Here is a 17403-nt window from a genome sequence, read left to right as displayed (position 1 = left end):
CTGAGATTTCAGGCTATGGGCTGAGGGGCGGGAGGTTGAGGCACTGCCTGCTTTCTTCCCCAGCCCTGGGGACAGACATGCAATAGGTCACTAATTCTATAAATACCCTATGAGAAATATGAAGGAAAAAAAAGAGAAAGGTTTAAAAGGGCATTTCACAGCAGGGAGACAGACCTCCTTAGATAAAGCCATCTTCCTAAAAACAGTCAGGTCTGGACAGCTGGAAACAGAGGCCGCTGGCAACTGTAGCTTTTCAGTGACTGACTCTGGCCAGGCAGAGTCTGAGTCTCATGGGGGGGGGGACCACATTTTTCTTTCTGACTTATGATCAGTCTTCATATAACAAATGGAGGATAGCAAAGAAAGACATGGAGGGCTCATCATTATTTTAGTTTTTAAGAGAACTTCAAAGGTCAGTTTCCAGTCTGATAGGTGGAAGATGGGCACTTAGGAAAGAACCACTGGGTCCAACCCCGTGCCAGCTACAGGGACCACTGATTTCACTGCATATGTGAATGAGCAAGTTTGGAAAGCCCACCAACAGCAACCAAATTATCATTGAAAAAAAAACCCAGCTGGGTGTGGTGGCAGCACTTGGGAGGCAGAGGCAGGCAGATCTCTGTGTGTTTGAGGCCAGCCTGGTCTACAAAGCATGTTCCAGGGCAGTCAGGACTACACGGAAAAACCCTGTCTTGAAAAAGCCAAAAACAAAAAAAAACAAAACAAGACAAACCCATATTGGATGGCAAAGCACATGCTCACTTTTCAAAAATGGGCAGGAATTTAATCTATGGAGATGTCTGTATATTGCTTTGGGCTCTGGGAGGGTGCACTGACAAGTGTTACACATTAGTCTTCCCTTCCATGCGATGCCACAGAAAGACCCACCCACCCCCACCCAACTCAAGATATAAAATGCTTTTGTTTTGGCAATTAACCATGAGAGTGATATAGATATAAATATAAATGGGATTGTATTGTTAAAATCCCCTCAACACGGTGAAAGATGGCCAGCCCTCAGCCATCAATAAATCCACCTCGGGCTGGCTGTGTAAGAAGGCTATATATAGAGTCTATGGATCCCCGTGATTGTAATCAGTGAATCTGAACTTCTTAAACCTATAATTTGAAAAGAAAAAAATCTTAATATAACTGCTTCTCTCCTTCTCAACTAAGACTGGTAGATAGAGGTAAAAAAAAATCAGAAATTCCATACAGCAAAAAATTCAGTTATGACAGTTTTGGCAAAATTACTTTCAAATGCCCTGTTTGTAATATACATGTCACAAGATCCAGTGCTTTCTATGGAGCCCCGGCATGCTAGGCCTGCACCAAGTACGGGAAAAGGAGACTCTCTCTTCTTAATTGTCTTCTGTTGATTGTAAAGTTATTGCTTAGTATAAAAAAAAAAATTCATGGATCGAATCAAGAGTTGATAATAAAGATCATAATTTGCTACGTAAACGGACGCCAACATCCACACTTGCACTCTGTAGGAGGGCCCAAGTCCCTCTGATTGACATCACCATGTCCCAGTCAGGGCCTGGAGACTCGCCCCAATGTCACACTGGAGTCTGGAGTGGGGTCAGCACCGGGAAATATTGGGGGTGATCAGCCCATGTAAGAGCCACCCCAACAGGTGCAGTTCCCGCTCAACATGGCATTGCCACGGCACTGGCCACAAACACTTCCTTACGTCAAAGCAGGACTCCTGGCCAGCAGAGCGAGGCCAGCCTTGTGTTGGGGATACCAGATCCTTCGATGCTGAGGCGATGCTGGAGACTTGAGATCCCTTTCAGAACAAGAGGAGAGCAGAGTGCTTGAAACAGAAGGGGAGGTATGTGTGGGTTCCCCAGGGCTGTGGCCTGGAATGGGAAGCCCCAGCCACAGCCGTTCTCAAACAGCTCTCTCAGCATCTGTACTGGACAAACTGCTCTTTGCGCCCACAGTTCCTCGTGGGGCCTCAGAGGTCCTCGCCTGCCTGCAGGACATATGAGAACTCTTGCAGGCTAGCCTCTGTGGAGAGGAAGTAGTGGGGCCTCATCTGCCACAGCAGAAAATGGCCCTGGGCACTGAGAGCACCGAGTTCTGGGTGCATCTCTTACTGGATTTTTACCAAAAGGATTTAAAGCACAAGAGGCAGGACAGGCTGCTCAGAGAGAATCCACCTTATAAAGAAACATGCTTGATGCAATCAACGAAACTAAGTAGCAGTTCTGAACTCATCAAAAATATTTCCTCTAGGAACATAGAACACAAACACCCAGAGTCAGCATGGCCTGGGAAAGAGTACCTGTGTACACTTCCCACAGGTCTGAAGACAGAACACTCAAAATATTGAAGCTTTACAGTACCATGCAGGGCAAATACACGAGAAGACAGGAAAAAGAAAAAGAAAAAGAAACAAAAGCCAAAAACAAAACAAAACAAAAAAAAACACCTAAAAAACAGTGGACAGCACCATCTTGGCCTGCCATGTTTTCCTTGTATAATTTACGATGCTGTACAATATTGGGAGTTCAAACACTCACCCACAGTGCAGTCAGAGAGCAATTAGTGATTTCCTTAAAAAACAATAAATATGGCTCACTTGTGACCATTCCCCTGCTGTACCACTTTGTGGCACCTGTGCCCAAACTAGAAGCTCAGATGTGGTGGGGAAGACACCCACAGAAAACAGACCCAGGACCTGAGATGCACAGGTCCCCAACACTCATGCGCCAAAGCCATGTGGAAGTGCAGCCACCTCAACAGGATGCCCAGCACAGAGCACGTCTAATGCATGAGCAGTACAGGCGAGGGCTGCAGAGGGAGCTGGCTTCCTGGTGTGGTGGCCCGGCTCCCCATCATTCCTGAGCCTTATGTCAGCCACCAAGGAGTCGATGTCGTCGCTCAGGCGGACATGCAGAAACGCTGCTTGGGCCAGGAGAGTGTGTCCACAGCTGCCTAATCTTTCTCTCCATCTTCACTGCTGCCTATTTCCCAAAAAGAAGCAACATGATAAAGGTCAGCTTTAAGAATTGACTACCCAGATACTAACGGCATGGAGGTGACCAGATCAGACCGGTAGAAAAAGGAGCTGAAGCTGGTGCCTGGCTGCTTCACGCCTTCTTGTGCTGCCTGTCTGTCCCTCCTTCCCACAGCCTGCAGGCTTCTGCACACACAGCTGCTTGGCTCCCACAGTGGCTCCATGGCCACAGTCAGGGGCACTGCAGTAACCTAGTCTGACCTGTGCACCTGCCCCACAGAGATCCTTAGGCACAGGCATTATCTCATCGGCACAGGTGAAAACTATGTAAACAAATAAAAGCACTTTATATCCTACATTTATTATTTGATCTGTAAACTTCAAATAAAAAATGTACCTATTAACATTTATCTTTCGATCTTGGTATAGGGAAAGAGGCCCATATGTTCAGGTATTGCTACTTCAAATTGGTCCCTGCTGTGAGTTCCCAGCTTGCCCTCTGGTATCGCACAGAGACCAAGACTTAATGGTAAAATCAACACTGCCAGGGAAGAGATGGAGAGCCTGGGCTCCAGTCCAAACCACAGGTCAAGCGTGCCCGGAGCGGGTGCCTGTGCAGGGCGCTCCTCTGGAGAGAAGTGTGACCCGAGGAAGCAGGGCTGGCAGAAAGGGGAAAGAAAACAGAGCCCTCTCCAGGACCTCCAAGACCTCTATGGCCAGGCTAGCAGGGCTATACAGAAATGAGCATAGGGAGAGATTCTGAATGTGGGAAGCATGGCCACATATGCACTGTCAAGCTTGTGAGAGATACACCAGGCCAGTTATTTCAGCTACTTGGGAATCTGAGGAAAAAGGATTCAAAGTTCAAAGCCAAACTAGATACAAGATAGGCAGGGTGACTTGGTGAGACCTTGTCTCAAAAACAGAACAAAATAGAGTAAGAAGAGACCTGGGATGAAGTTTAGTGGTAAAGGAGTGAGGGGCTAGGGTATGGTTCAGTGGTAGAGCCCCTGCCTAGAATCCCCCAGTGAGGGGCTGGGGTGTGGCTCAGTGGTAGAGCCCCTGCCTAGAATCTCCCAGTGAGGGGCTGGGGTGTGGCTCAGTGGTAGAGCACCTGCCTAGAAACCCTAGTAAGGGGATGTACCTTAACGTTGGAACAACATGCTGAGGAACCACACCCCACCACAAACTGAGATTTTCAAGCAAATGAATAATCTACACAGAAAAGACTAAATAGCGTCAAATCATCATTCCTTTGGGTCTAGGGTAGATGAGCATTCCTGGCTGGAAGCCATCAAGCTTCTGCCATGGTCCCACCCCCAGCACATGCAGGGCTCCTCTCACCTCCTTGTTCAATGTCTGAGTCTGTGAGGTGTGTGAGAGAGAAGCTGGCAATGTTGGCAGGAGAGATGGAGAACCTCGAGCAGGGGGACACATGTGGCCAGTTCTGCTCCGCACTCCTGGCCGGTGGTGGGGGAGAAAAGTATTTGGAGGTTTGCAGAGAAGGCTTGGAACCCAGAAGGCTTGTTGTTTTGGACATGAAAGGATCTGGGGAGAAGTCATCATCCCATTCAAAGCCTCCACCTGCAGAAAGAACATCCCCTTGTTATCACCTTCTGCAATCAATTCACGATAAGCAGAGGGAGCCCAGGGCATGCGGCACAATCAGCCAACAGATGGCAGAGCAGAAACACAGAGGGAGTGTGTTTCTTCAGGGGACATTTAAAAACAAGTTATGTTTCTTTCCAACAATGTTAGCATTAGCCAGGCGTGGTGGCACACATCTTTAATCCCAGCACTTTAGAGGCAAAGAGGGGCATCTTGCTTATATTCTAGGCTGGCCTGGTCTACAGAGTGAGGCTCTGTCTCAGAGACCAGCAAAAAAAAAAAAAAAAAAAAAAAAACCCAACAAAACTCCCCAAATAATGTTCCTTTCCCCAGCTTTTGCAACTGATCAACACAGCACAGAAGAATACCTTCTTCATCCGTGGAGCTCTCCGAATTCATACACCTGCCCAGGTAGGGTGAGCCTGCTGCTGCTGCTGGGCTGCTGGGCCCAGGACCATGCGCTTCTCCTCCGCAGTGCCCCAGTTCTTTGGTGGGAGTTTCCTGAAAAAGCCAGACAAATATTCTAGTTTTCAGAGCCCACTCTCTAACCACACCCAGGCTGACAGACTCATCAGATGAGGTGTCCTAAAAAGAGTCATTTACTTTACGTGAGGAAGAAGGCCTCAGGCCTTCAGGATTTGGAGTTACGATGATTATGAGCTGCCAAATGGATGCTGGGAACCCAGGTCCTACACAAAAGGACCCAGGAACCATCTCTCCAGTCCCGACCCCCACCACCCTTTTGACACAGTCTCCCTATGTGGACCAGGCTGGCTTCAAACTCTAGACATGTGCCCACCTCTCAGCCTCCTCCAGTCGCTGGGATTAAAGGTGTGCACCAGCAAGACAAGTTCTTTCCAGCACCATTTTTCTTTTCTTCCTTCTTTCCTCCCCGCCACCCAAAACAAGGCTTCTCTATGTAGCCCCGGCTGTCCTGGAACTTGCTCTGTAGTGAGTCCCTGGCTAGCCCAAACTCATAGGGATCCACCTGCCTCCGCCTCCTGAGTGCTGGAATTTAAGGTATATGCTACCATCACTTGGCCTCTTCCTTTCTTCAAAAGACAGTATCTTACTATGTAACCCCAGGGTCTTAAACTTGCTATCTAGCTCACGCTGGAGTCAATCTCTTGATCCTTTCAGCCTCCTGAATGATGGGAATATAGGCCTGTGCCACTATATATGGCAAAGTCCTGCCATACATGGTTCCTCGAATGTAGCTCAGGCATCTGTATAAGGCATGTGAAACAGTCCTAAAACCTCTGAGAAGAACACAAACAAGCAGATGCAGGAGAGAAGAGGCCCAGACTTCAGAGTGGCACCAAGCTGGCACTGCAAGGCAGACATGTTGCCTTTGGAATGCCCTGGCCTGGACAGGGTTGCTGGAGAAGCCTTTGGTTCTGATTCTAGTACAGGAAGGGCCCTTCTAACCCTCAGAGCAGGACAACTCAAGGGTCCTTTCTCTCCTTGTCCTGTCACACCATCTCCATGCAATCCGATGGCTGGTTCTGAAGAGGACCCCTGGTGTTTTATGCGATTTCCCTTCTTCTGTGGCAGACTAGGGCACCAGCTTTCTGCCTGGAGGACCAAGAGGGTGGACAAGGCTGGGATTACAGGGCTATCATCAAGGGGAGGAGCCTAGAAAAGCAACTAGACAAGTATTAAGGAGTTTCTGGCCTACCCTTGAGCTGACCCCAAACAACAAGCAAAGTTGTGAAAACTGGACGGTCCAAGATGAGAGGGTGCCGCCAAGCTCCAGCCTGGCCAGGGGCACAGCACCAGGCCGCAGAGTCGAAAGAGGAACTAGTACTGATACCAAAGCTCACAGGAGGCTAGCTGGTGCTTGTGGCCTGAAGCCAGCTGTGAAGGCCTAAGACAAACATATCAACACTCTCCATCAGCCTGAAATGACAGATGCCTTGTGCATGCCGGGAAGACACAAAATCTAAAGTGACCCAGCCTTCAAGGAGCCAGGGCAACCTCACTTCACAGAAGAAATGATCCACACGGGTACCAAAGGTCACAAGCACTGAGACTATCTGAAGAGAATTTAGACAGTGTGGTCAAGAGCTGCTGGGCAAGAGCTGTCGACTCAGAATCTGTGCTCAGGGAAAACATCCTCAGGAGTAAGGATGTGATGAAGAAACGGCTCTCAGTGGATGCAGGTGAAAGAGAAGCTGAGAAAAGATGAATGAACTTCTGCAAGTAGAACAAGACACAGACAGGAACCCGGGAACCAGCGCTGAAGACAGAACAAAAGGAGACAGAATCGAATATAAAACCGTCTGCCTTGAGTTTTTTCTTTCTTTTCACAAAAACTATCAGATTGCTTTTGTATACTTATTTATTTACTCTGTGGGAGGCACGGGACTGCATATGCCATGGCACACATGTGGAGGTCAGAGGACCACTTGTGGGAGTCACTTCTCTCCTTCCTCAGTGTAGGACCCAGGGACTGAACTTGGGTTGCTGGGCTTGGGAGCAAGCACTTTTCCTTAGTGAGCTATCTTGCTAGCCTTTGAGTGCATCCCACTGTGTGTGTGTGTGTGTGTGTGTGTGTGTGTGTGTGTGTGTGTGTGTTAATTAAGGCAAGGTCTCACGTAACCCAGGCCGGCCTCCAACTAGCTGTGTAGCCAGGATGACCTTTAGCATCTGATCCTCTTGTCTCCACTTCCTTAGTGCTAAGATTATAGTTTGTGGACCACCATGCCCATTTTATGGGGTGCTGGTATTTATGCATGCTAGGCAAGTACTCTACCAACCAAGCTTCACCCCTAGCTCAAACTCATGAATTTCTTAAAATGTTTGACGACTGAAAGTAAAACACACTGCACTATTTTTTGTTTGTTTGTTTGGTCATGGCGTCTTAGCCAAGCAAGTGTTCTACCACTGAGCTACATCCCCAGATCCTGACGAGATTTTTCAGTGGATGGAGATATAAAGTACACAACACAGTCAGGAATGAGGGACAGTAAGCAACACTCAGAAGGAAAGACTCTACACTTTAGCTGAAGAGGAGAAACACTGATTCTAAGCCCACCCAAATATACGTGATGAACTCCCTGGAAGTATAACACCAGGGTACACTAACACCGCCAACACTCTGTTCTGGAGGAAGGAAGTAGACTGAATGTGAAGAGCAGAGGAGAGGCAAGTGACACACCTAAGCCCAAGCACAGCACTGAAAACAGACTTTCTGGGGCTGGGAAGATGGTTTAGTCCATACAGTGCTGCCACATAAGCATGAAGATGGGAGTTCAGATCCTGGGCACCTATATTAGCCAGGCATGGAGGCAAACACCTATAATCTTAGCAATCGCCTCACTAGCCCCCATAAATGAATTAGCCCCCATAAATAGAATTAGTTCATACCAGAAAGATATAAGAAAATTTCCAACTAGAGCCAGCCAGCTGGCTCGGTAGGTAAAGGTGCCGGCTGCCAAGGCTGATGGCCTAGAGACCCACAAAGTGGAAGGAGAGAACCAACTCTCCCAAGCTGTCCTCTGACCTCCACATGTACACTGTGGCGTAAGTGCACATATACTGAATAAATAAAAGTGTAATAAATGTATAAAATAAATGCAATAACAATTATAAAAAAGAAAAATCTCCAAGTCTTAGAAATTACATAATATACATATAAGTCTCTGATAGGTCGAAGATGAAATCTTAAAGAAAATGGGAAAACGATCTGAGCTGGATGCAAATAAAAGTATAATGTATTTAAAATTTGTGGAAAGTGGCCATAGCAGCAAAAAGAAAATTATACCATTAAAGTGTAATAGACAAAAAAAGTCTCAAGTCCCAAGTTTTTACCTTAAGAATCTAAAAAAGGGGGCTGGAGATCACTGGCTGTTCTTCCAGAGAACCTGGATTTGGTTCCCAGCACCCACATGGAATCTCACAACCATCTGTAACTACAGTACCTGGGGATCTAATGTCCTCTTCTGGCCTCTATGGACACTGTGTGCGTGCGGTACACAGACATACATGCAGATAAAACACCCATACTCATTAAAAACAAAACAAAATTAGAAAACGAAAAGCAAAATGAACCCAAGCGAGTAGAAGGAAATAGTAAAGATGAGGTAGGAATCGATGAAACTGAAAAGGGAGAACAATAAAGAAGAAAACCATCACGAAAGCAAAGCCATTCTTTGGAGAGACTAACACATCTTCCAGTGTCTCCAGACACTCCCTGAGGAAGAAGGCACTTCCCTAGTCATCCATCGAGCCCTGCCCTGAAATCCCAGCCAAAGACAGCACCCAACAGTAAAGCTAAACAAAGCAACCAGAGAGCCCCAAACCTCACCAACTCTACAAATCAAAGAGGCAGGTTCTCTTCTGGTCTAAGGAGCCATCTTGGCTGGATGGTTCTGGAGGTGAGGCTTGGGGAGAACCCTGGAAGCCACAGGAGGTAGACAGGCAGGCACCTGCCCCCCAGGAGCCAAGCTCAGTCAGGTGTGTTTCTTTTTCTCACCATCACCCAATCCCACGTGCAGCAGTAAATGGGAGGGCTTTGTTTGCTCACTTTTGATCTGCTGCTGGCCACCTAGGGTTCAGCAAGCTGGGCACACTATGGCTGGCCTGTAGCCCAAGCCCTGAGAAGCTTGGTAAGAAGGAAGGTGATAGCGCTGCATCTTCGGGACGAAGGCCGACAGTGGGAACTGGACGCCTCCACTGTAGGACCCTAAGAAGCTACCTCCCAGGGGCCAAGATGAAGCCGAGGACTTAGCTCTGAGAACTGAGCAAAAACAAAAAAACAAAACAAAACAAAACGAAACAAAAAAAACAGTACAAGCAGTATCAGAGATACCACGGACCCTATACCTTCTGGCATACAGTGGGAACTACTCTTGGGTGCTATGACTTGAAAGCTTAATCATAATCTGATTCAAGAAACAAATTCAGGGCCCACACGTGATGGTTAACATCTATAACCCCAGCACTAAGGAGACCAAGGCAGCAGCACTGTTAGTTCAAGAACAGCCTGAGCTACATACCTGTCTCAAAAACAAAGACTAGGGATGGATGGTAGTGACAGTATACTACCAGCCCAAGGTTCTGGATCCATTAACATCCACATAAACTAGTAATTCAAAGTTTACAAAGACCAACAAACAAAGAACACAGAGAAAGGAAGGGGCTGGGGAGATGGTTCAGTTGGTAAAGTGCTTGCATGAAAGCCTGAGGACCCAAGTTCAATCCCCAACACCCATATAAAAAGTTAGGTGTCTGGGGCTCAGTAGTTAAAAGTACTAGCTGCTCTTCCAGTAGACCTGGGTTTGATTCCCAGCACCCACGCATGGTAGCTCACAACCATCTGTAGCTCCAGTTCTAGGGGATTCCTCTTCTGACCTCTTTGGGATCCGGGCTTGTAAGTGGTGCACAGAAGTTTTTGTTTTTAATTAAAGCTGGGTTCTTAAAACAGGGAGCTCCTGATTCAATTAGATACCTAGTCTCAAAAAATAAGATAGACAGCAGTCAAGGAAAACATGAGACATGGACCTCTGACTTTTACTTGTGAGCAGACACAAGTATATGCAGAGAGAGAATAAGAGAGAGAGACAGAGAAAGACAGAGGCAGAAACAGAGAAGAAAGAGAGCTCTCCAGTTATAAGCTGTTCATTTTCAAGAAGCCTGTCTACCCACAAAGCCACCAAGGATCAAAGCAGAAAGGCTGTCCTATTCTCCAGACTCACCCTGCAGGGGCTGGCCATCATCTCTAGAGTTCTCTGCCAGCAACTGTTCTAGGCCTGCACCCAAGTGTTGGGTGTTAGTGCCAATTGTCAGATTCTAAAATTTGGTCAACTAATTTCAGTGGAATTCTGTTAGGAGATCCAGGAAGAATGCCCAGGACTCTCCCTTAACTGAATGCAAATAAATGCCCTGTACAAAATTAATCTCTGCTATTCTTGGAACATCACCAGTCTCAGATGACTTCCACATTACCATAGTCTGCTGTCTCAACAGCAGTTAAAAGACAAGACCACAAAGCTAGGCATAGTGGACACCTTTGGTCCCAGCACTCAGGAGACAGAGGAAAGTGTATTTCTGAGTTCAAGGCCAGCCTGCTCTGGTGAGTTCCAGTCAGGGCCATACAGAGAAACCCTGTCTTGGAAAAATAAATAACAATCAATAAAATAAAATAAACAAGACCACAGCTGTGATGACATGAATAATGCCCTCCTGGGGAGCCTAGTGTGCTTGTCCTGAACTCACGGCATGCTGAGGGCTTTGCTTTCACTGCCTGCCTTGAGTGTGACAAGACCAGCTGAAGCCCAGTCACATCCCAGGGGGCAGTCATTAGGGAAAGGCTTAGAATCTCAGCGCCATGACATGAGAGCCAAGACACGGGTTTCTCATCAAAGGCATGGACACTGCTCCAAGGTGGAAGGTGATAATACAGGTGGATTGGATTAGTGAGAGGAAATCGGCACGAAGAAAATGGAACCAAAAGGATGGATGTCTTGTGGAGCCAGAAAACAAAACCAGTGGTAAAGAACCTGCCAAGCAAGCAAGAGGACTGGAGTGCAAGTCCCCAGCACCCAGGTAAATGCCAAGAAGGATGTACCTGTCATCCCAGGGCTCTCCAGAGCAAGCTGGCTGAGATGAGCTGAAGCAGTGAGTTCTGAGTTAGGTGAGAGAACCGGCCTCTCTATCATGTGGAAAGTGAACAAGGAAGACACCGACACCAACCTTGTCCCCCACACACATGCAAACGCATATACCCAAACACTACATACATAAAAGGAGAGAAAATTCTGAATTTTTAAAAACAGTACCAAATCAGGCCACAGTTAGCTTCACACCTTCTTGAAATTCTTTACAATATATAGAGACAGAAGTCTGAGATACCTGGTCAAACAGGTAAACGGTGACATCATCAAAAAATGTCACTGCCTTCTTTTCCTTCTTCCAGTCATCTGGCAGCTGCTCAATGGCCTCCGCAGCTGAGGGTTTCAACAAACTCCGCAAGTGCCTGCCGTCATCATTACTAACTATAATGGGCACCGGGTGCTCTGTGTCGTCTTCTGACTCGGAGCTAAGGCTGTGCAAGTTGAAGGCCCGCAGGTCCTCGTCCGAGTCGTCACTGTTCTCGTCTTCCTCATCAGCATCCATCCCATCCTCTGAGAGGTCCAGCACCCCAGACACGCAGAGTTTGCCGAGGTACTTCCCTTCGATGTCTGGCTCCTTCAGCTTCGGGCCCTCAAAGTGGCTGGACATGGACTTATCCAGTGTGGAACTTGTGTATGCAAGGAGTTCATTAGTGTTGGTGCCGGTAGAGGCCAGGGTGCATGGGCGATCTTCCTGTGTCTCCAGGTCATCACAGCTGCTAAGTTCTGAATTCAGCAAACTAAAGGGGCTGCTGGCCTCATCATCTACAGAAAATGTCTCTTTGGAAGCATCAGCTGGTATGGGCTGCAACATTTCTTGTAGTTCTGAGTGACAAGAATTCTGCAAAGCAGACACCTGACTTTGATCTGGCTGGCTCTGTGAGGCTTCCAAACAGCTATCTCCGACGTCAGAACTTTCCTCTGGAACAACAGGCTCGGGTGGGGACTGGCCTTTTACCAAGGCTGGGGCAGAGGCAGAGGCAGAGGCAGAGGCAGAGGTCACTGGGACCTCCTCAGACTTTTTATCTGGCTCTGAGTCATTGTCTGAGAAGTATGCAGAGTCTCGATATGAACTCTGGGTGCCTAGTGTGAAGCTCTGAGGGTGACCTTCAGCACCCCTGTGGCCATCACCTGCATCTGAGATGACAATGACTGGATTGGGAGGCAAACTGTTCTGACCACTGTCCCCTGCGGCAGCCGTGTCTGAATCAGCAGTGCCTTCAGGTGCAGGGTGCAGGGTCCACTCAGGAGACTCCAGGTTCTCTGTTTCATAGCCACTGTCTGCGGGCTTATCAGGGGGCAAGAGTTTCTGCGGGGTGTGGGAGCCCAGGGACTCTAGCAAGGCCTCGTGGACATCCACCGAGTCCAGGGAATCTGGTGTCTCCACAGACTGCTCTGAGGTGGGGATGGGTGTTGACAAACTGTCTTCTAAGAGGCTATCTTGGCTGGTGGAGTCTGAGGAGAGGGCAGACGCCAAGGCTGCATCTTTTGGGGCAGCCTTATAATTAATCTGATTTAAAGCCTCCACAGCTTCCGAGCTTTTCTCCAGTAAGCTGCCACTAAGAAGGTCTTCTGAAAATGGCTGATTTTGCAAATCCTGTCTGGATTCTGGAAGACTAGTCTCCATACTACCCTGACCAGCAAGACCATCATTCACAAAAGTTGAGTCTCTTTTGGTTAGATGCAAGGTCTCCTTGTTTTGGCAAGTGATGTCTGGGGGTCCATCTCCCTCATCATGAGTTTTGGCATCAGTAAGAGTTTCATCTGGGGCAGTCATAGGGCTGGGGCTTACAGCCAGGCAGATGGAGTCCTCAGGGACTCTGACATCTATAAAAGATTTGGTTTCTCCTGGCCTCAGAATTGAATCTAAGGGGCCATTAGAAGGTGCTTCTTCTGTGAGTGAGGCCGGAGGTGTCTGCACTTCTGGGCAGGCTTGTGGTGATGTACTGTCCTGAAGCAGGACACCTGTACTTCCATTCTCTCTGCTCATGTTTTCCTGTGACAGAGGAAAGCCCAGTGTCTTCTCAGGAAACTCAACTTCAGAACTCACAGAGTCTCTCTGGGGTGAACCTAACAGTGCTGAGGTAAAACCTGCATTCTTAAGTTCTGTTTGAAGATCATTCACTGGCTCCTTGCTAGGCAGCGAGTCTTTCAGAAGGTTTTTCTCCTGAAGAAATAAAAAGTTTTTTGATAATTCTTGAACACTCAGTGGATCAAAGTGATCTTGGTGCAAAAGACTTTCTGATAAGCACAGAGAGTCCTGGTCGAGCAGTTTGAGGGACTTTTCTTTGTCGGGGTGGCAAGTGTCTTTGGGGTCATCCAGGCTCGAACTCAAGGTGGCTGGATTAAAGTCAGTTTGGACCCCATTTTGTTCCATTAGATCAAATATTTTTTGGTGACTGGGCAGGTCATCTGCTCTGTCAAGGTCACTGGAAATGTTGAAAGGGCTCCCAGGGAGGCTGGCTGCATGCGAGTCCTCAGCAGAGCTGGGTTCTTTAGGGTGGGCACTGCTCTGGAAGAAATCGTCATCTGTACTGGGCTCCTCGGACACAAGATTCTTGAGGGTCGTAAGCTGGGGTGCCTCAGTGCCAACCCTTTCTGGATTATCCACTTCAGTTGTGAGCAGTGCAGGCGGATAATCCAGCCCTAAATTGCTACTGCTTTTCTCTTCCAATTGGATGTAATAGTCACTTCCAACAGAGAGGTTGTGGGCATCAAACACAGGAACCACCCCAGGGGCCCTCAGGGGTACCTCTTGGCCACTGTCATCTTGTTTGCCAGGGCCAGGATCTGAAAGTGAATTCTCAAACACTTCAACTGGGAAGAACATGCTGGAGAACGACAAGGCTTCGTCTGGGTGACTTCGACCTCGCTCATCAAAATGGTCATGCTTGGCAGCTTCCCACACATACTCAAAGCTCAGCCCCTGGCTGGTCTCAGTCACTGTGAGGACCTCTTCCATCTCCCGACCTAGCCGGTCCCGGGCAAAGTGGTCTAGGATGGGGAAGGCCGCACTACTTGACGTGTCCCTGCTGGTGGTGTTTGGCTTGAGAGCGGTCCACTGCTGTTCAAAGTCGACCTCTGAGTCCCGCTGGCTCTGCATCCGCAGGTAAGTGAGTAGTCGGTGCACATCTTCTGCGGCTGGCCTCTTGTCAGGAGACAGCCAGCAGAACTGTAACACTTCATACCTGAGAGCCACACAATGGACAATAAATGAACGCAACACACTGACTGAAAGTAAGGAATAACCCTACCTCAGAGCCAACTCAACATGCCCTTCCCCACCAATATTTCTAGACCTCAGCCACTGCCAGCCATGTTAAGGGCTTACCTCAGAGTGACTATGGTGCAAGAGGAAAGGGAAGAACACGTGATGCACACATTCTTTTTTGGTTTTATTTGCAGGACACTTCACAGTTTACAGTTACAAGCTGTCTGCCAGATCACATGTTCTTGTAATAACCTCATAAAAAATATAATTTTTGGTTGCTGTTCTAAATCTTTTTTGTTAAGGTTTTGATAGCATTCTAAGAACATGCACAATTTTTTTTAAAAAAGCATGATTCATGCTCTAGCTTGCATATGTTTAGTTTTAATGTTTCATTAGCATATATCAACTTTTTTCCTTTTATTTTCCAGACAAGGATTCTCTATGTAACAGCTCTGGATGTCCTGGAACTTACTCTGTGGACCAGCCTGGCCTTGAACTCACAGTGATCTTCCTGCCTCTACCTCCCGAATGAATGCTGGGATTAAAGGCGTGCATGCAACACCACCACCCGGCTAGTACATATTAATTATGCACAATAATGGATTTCATTATGACATTTCATACAGGCACATACTGTATTAGGATCATATTCAAATAGCCACCCCTCACCCTTTCTTGCCCTTTCCCACTCCCACAAATCCCATTCTTCCCAACTAGCCTCCCCTCTATTTTCATGTGTGCGTTTGTGGGTGGGTGTGACCCAAAGGTGTTCATTAGGGCTGCTTACAGGACTGTGTGTACCTTATTAGTGGCTATACCACTGAGAACTGCCTCTCCCTGCGTCACCAATCCTATGTGTATCAACATTTAAGGAGGGTCAGGACCCCATGAGCACCCCATCGCAGGGTGCTGACAAGTCCAATCTTGTAGACCACTGAATTCTGAAATGGTTCTGCCACATTCCCGCCTTCAGTTTTCCTAAATATTTACTTATTTAGTCAGGAGCGGGATACACCATGGCACTTATTTGGTTCAGAGGGCCCTTTGGAGAAGTTGGTCTCTCCTTCCCCATGTGGTTCCAGGGACCAAATGCTTGCTGGTTTGGTGGTACATACCTTTACCCCGAGCCATCTTGGTAGCCCCACATTCTCCTCTATTTAGCAGGGATGTGTTTAACACTTTCTGTCAAGCACTAGGAACGGAAGCCAGGGCCTTGTGTGTGCTGGCCAGGGCTCTTCGCGCACTACACTCACACTCACAGTCCTACCCTGAGTTTCTATTTACTATTACTTTAAAGATTTTAAGTGTGTGTGCAATGCAAGTGAAGGTGACAACGAGATAGGCTAACGCAGAGATGACACTTGCATGATCAACCATGAATAATATAAAAATGAGGCTGTGAACTCGGATCCTCCTGCTTGCGCGGCAGGCACTGCCCTGACTGAGCCATCTCCCCACTCCTTCCTTGTTTTTGTAGATTACAAATCAGAAGGAAGCTACCAACCATCTATCAGAATAAGGCTGCTCCAGGTGGGGTTTTGGGAGTTTCATGTCCCTCTCTCTAATGACTTGATTGAGAACATCCAGGTCGGAAAGATTTGCGTAAGGCTGAGCAGCATTACTGAAGAGTTCCCAAAGTGTCACACCCAATGACCTGTGGAAAGCAAGAGGGTCATGTTGTGGTCTCATTTTTATTTGTAGCATCAGCAACTGTATGAACAAGATATGCATGGAAGTAATTATTTATTAGTAAGATCAGGATAAGACAGCTCTTAAATAATATCCCAATGGCAAAAAAAAAGCTATTTGAATGACCAGAAGGCCTTCTCATATTTATTTCATCACTATAATAGAGCATAATATAATTGCAAGAATATGATCCCTTGTGATTCTAAAACTTAAAGGAACCAGGCAGTGGTGGTGCACACCTTTAAACACAGCATTTGGGAGGCAGAGGCAAGTGGGATCTCTGTGAGTTCAAGGCCAGTCTGGTCTACAGAACAAGTTCAAGGGCAGCCAGGGGTGTTGCAGAAAGAAACCCTGGTCTCAAAAAAAACAAAAACAAAAACAAAACAAAACAAACAAAAAACCAACAATGCTGTGGAATAACCCTCTGTGCACTGTCAATATGTATGACCATCACTGGTTACTAAAGAAGCTCATGGTCTGTAACAAGGCAGGATAAAGTTGGGCACAACAATCAAACTGAGAGTACTAGGATGAAGAAGGGTGGAGTCAGAGGAGACGCCAGGAGACACAGAGAGAGCAGGATATGCTTAAGGAAAGGCAGAGCCACGACCTACCTGGCAGAATGTAGATTAATAGAAATAGGTTAATTTAAGTTATAAGAACTAGTTAGTAATAAGCCTGAGCTATCAGCCAAGTATTTATAATTTATATTCAGCCTCTGAGTCAGTATTTGGGACCAGGCAGTCAGAACAGGAAAACTGCACCTACAAAGCGACAACAAAAAGATCCCCCACAAAACACAACACAAAACAAAAAACAAACAAACAAACAAAGGAATTAGTTGAAAGACTGACAGGACGTGTTAAAGCTTGACAAAGTGGTTAAACAATACAAATACTCTGAACTCTGAGATGGGGAATCCTACTGAGTAACTATAAACACTATAAAATAATTCCAAGAAACTTTGACGTGAGTAAAACCTCACTTCACAGACCTGTCACCTGTTGCTTTGGTTACTCCTTAGCCTTCTAGCTTGTGGCAGGTGTCACGCTATCTCAGGGTCTATCCAACTAGCTCTTTTGTTATTGGTGCTATCTGTAGACAAGTTCTCACTGTGTAGACTACGCTAAAAAGGAACGCCTAGCTTGGTTTCTAATCACAGTGGTCCTCCTGCCTCAACCAGTCAAGTGCTAGGTTTATAAACATGTGATGAACACCCATCTCCCCACTCCCCCGCCAACTTGTCCTTGCACCCTAGAGCTCTGTCCCCTAGAAAGGCTTCTGCTGCTTAGTTCAAAGGAAGGCCTTTCCTT

The 17403-nt window shown here is 47.2% G+C and overlaps 1 protein-coding gene across 2 annotated transcripts in view; it reads right to left on the bottom strand.

Annotated features, from left to right (window-relative positions):
* Nucleotides 1–889: 889 nt before the first annotated feature.
* Lmtk2 (lemur tyrosine kinase 2) overlaps nt 890–17403 on the bottom strand; it is a 90632-nt gene continuing 74118 nt past the window's right edge. For both annotated transcript variants that reach the window (XM_038346001.1, XM_038346002.1), the window contains exons 10-14: nt 15906–16055; nt 11432–14378; nt 4945–5077; nt 4313–4552; nt 890–2975 (exon numbers count right to left, since the gene is read on the bottom strand). In XM_038346001.1, coding sequence (XP_038201929.1) covers nt 2947–2975; nt 4313–4552; nt 4945–5077; nt 11432–14378; nt 15906–16055 — 3499 coding nt within the window. In that variant the 3' untranslated portion in view covers nt 890–2946. The remainder of the gene's footprint in view (nt 2976–4312; nt 4553–4944; nt 5078–11431; nt 14379–15905; nt 16056–17403) is intronic.

The sequence above is a fragment of the Arvicola amphibius genome, chromosome 10 (genome assembly GCF_903992535.2).
Source record: "Arvicola amphibius chromosome 10, mArvAmp1.2, whole genome shotgun sequence".
Taxonomy (NCBI): domain Eukaryota; kingdom Metazoa; phylum Chordata; class Mammalia; order Rodentia; family Cricetidae; genus Arvicola; species Arvicola amphibius.
The sequence above is the reverse complement of the archived record's forward strand: the minus strand, read 5'-3'. Positions and strand labels throughout refer to the sequence as shown.